This window comes from Apis dorsata, unplaced genomic scaffold (genome assembly GCF_000469605.1).
Source record: "Apis dorsata unplaced genomic scaffold, Apis dorsata 1.3 scaffold_117, whole genome shotgun sequence".
Taxonomy (NCBI): domain Eukaryota; kingdom Metazoa; phylum Arthropoda; class Insecta; order Hymenoptera; family Apidae; genus Apis; species Apis dorsata.
The window spans coordinates 35,741-37,029 of record NW_006263411.1 but is presented as its reverse complement, the minus strand read 5'-3'; the positions used below and the strand labels follow the sequence as shown (position 1 = coordinate 37,029).

Below are 1,289 nucleotides of genomic sequence, written 5' to 3'. Positions count from 1 at the left end.
AGAGAGGAAGGGAGGGAGGGAGGGAAGGAGAGAGAAAGAGAGAAAGCTTTAAAAGAAATCTGAAAAAAGTCGTTTTGAATGGAACGAGCATCAAGAACTGCAATTATAGACTTTTCAACTTACGTCCTTTGAGAAGGGAAAACACATACTTCGTTAAAGATATTGAACGAAATTCTTGGAATGAAGGGAACGTTTTGTGAATTACGTTTCTCCTTGTACTTTAATAGGATTGAAAATAATTACTGAAAGTAATTACATAGAAAATTAAATGTGTACGGAATATCGTTTCCTTTATACTTTCCGCGTAAAAATATTTTTATTAATATAATAATATTATAATGTTAGATTTAATAATAATGTGAAATCTCTATTATTATATCAATAATTATTATTATTATATATTACTTAAAATCAAACGATCCAACGTAAAGTTATTATCTGGTTAACCAGCTCACACAGGATTTAATGTAAACCAATTCAAATAATTAACTTTCATTTTCAAATCGATTCAATCTCATTAATTTTATGCAGTTAATGTAATAATGTATGCACATACATTAACTGAATAATTTTGTCAATTTTGTTACATATTATTGTACATTTTCAAACGCATAGATCTATTTCAATTTCTTGAAAGAATACTAATACATATGTACATACATTTTTAATTTAACTATATATTTTCACAAAATGTGAATATCCAATGACCAAAATATCACCAGATATTATCAAAAAATCTAATTGATCAATAAGATATAAATAATATGAATAATTATTATGCTGAACAAATGAAATATAATCTACTATTAAAGAAAATTAACCCTCACTGATCTTAATGATTCATCAAAGAATCATGGATGAAAAAAAAAAATCACCATCAACTATAACATTAATATTATTGATTTATCGATCAAGAAACGTTCGCTTCAATTCGATCGACAAACTATTCGCCAACGATACGTAAATAATCGCTCGATTCATAAAAAGAATGGCATTAATTACCATTCCACGATAGGTGATATAATGCGCCACTTCCCAAACGCGGGGGAAGATCCTATCGTCATAAGGGAAATCGCATCGGGGGAGGGAAACCTGGTCAACCTGATCGAGATGAGTTGAATTATTCATGCTAAAAGCCACTTACTTTACATATTTGATCAGCGCATGCCGGGCGAGGGGTGCCGGCACGAACGTCCCGTTTATGCAAGATAAATCCCCCTTCGTATCGTCCTCGTACGCCACCGTGCTGCTCGCCCATTCCATACTCTTCTTTCCACCCAACCTGTCCA

General features: G+C 32.0%; 1 protein-coding gene across 6 annotated transcripts in view; it reads right to left on the bottom strand.

Moving 5' to 3' along the window:
* The window catches only part of LOC102681549, a 67,893-nt gene that overhangs the window by 32,488 nt on the left and 34,116 nt on the right, over positions 1-1,289 (bottom strand). For all 6 annotated transcript variants that reach the window (XR_421275.2, XR_004149979.1, XM_006612578.2 and 3 more), the window contains exon 5: positions 1,145-1,289. This exon is cut by the window's right edge and continues 1 nt beyond it. Coding sequence is in view for 4 of the 6 variants with exons in the window: in XM_006612578.2 (XP_006612641.1) it covers positions 1,145-1,289 (145 nt within the window). In the remaining 2 variants the exon portion in view is untranslated. The remainder of the gene's footprint in view (positions 1-1,144) is intronic.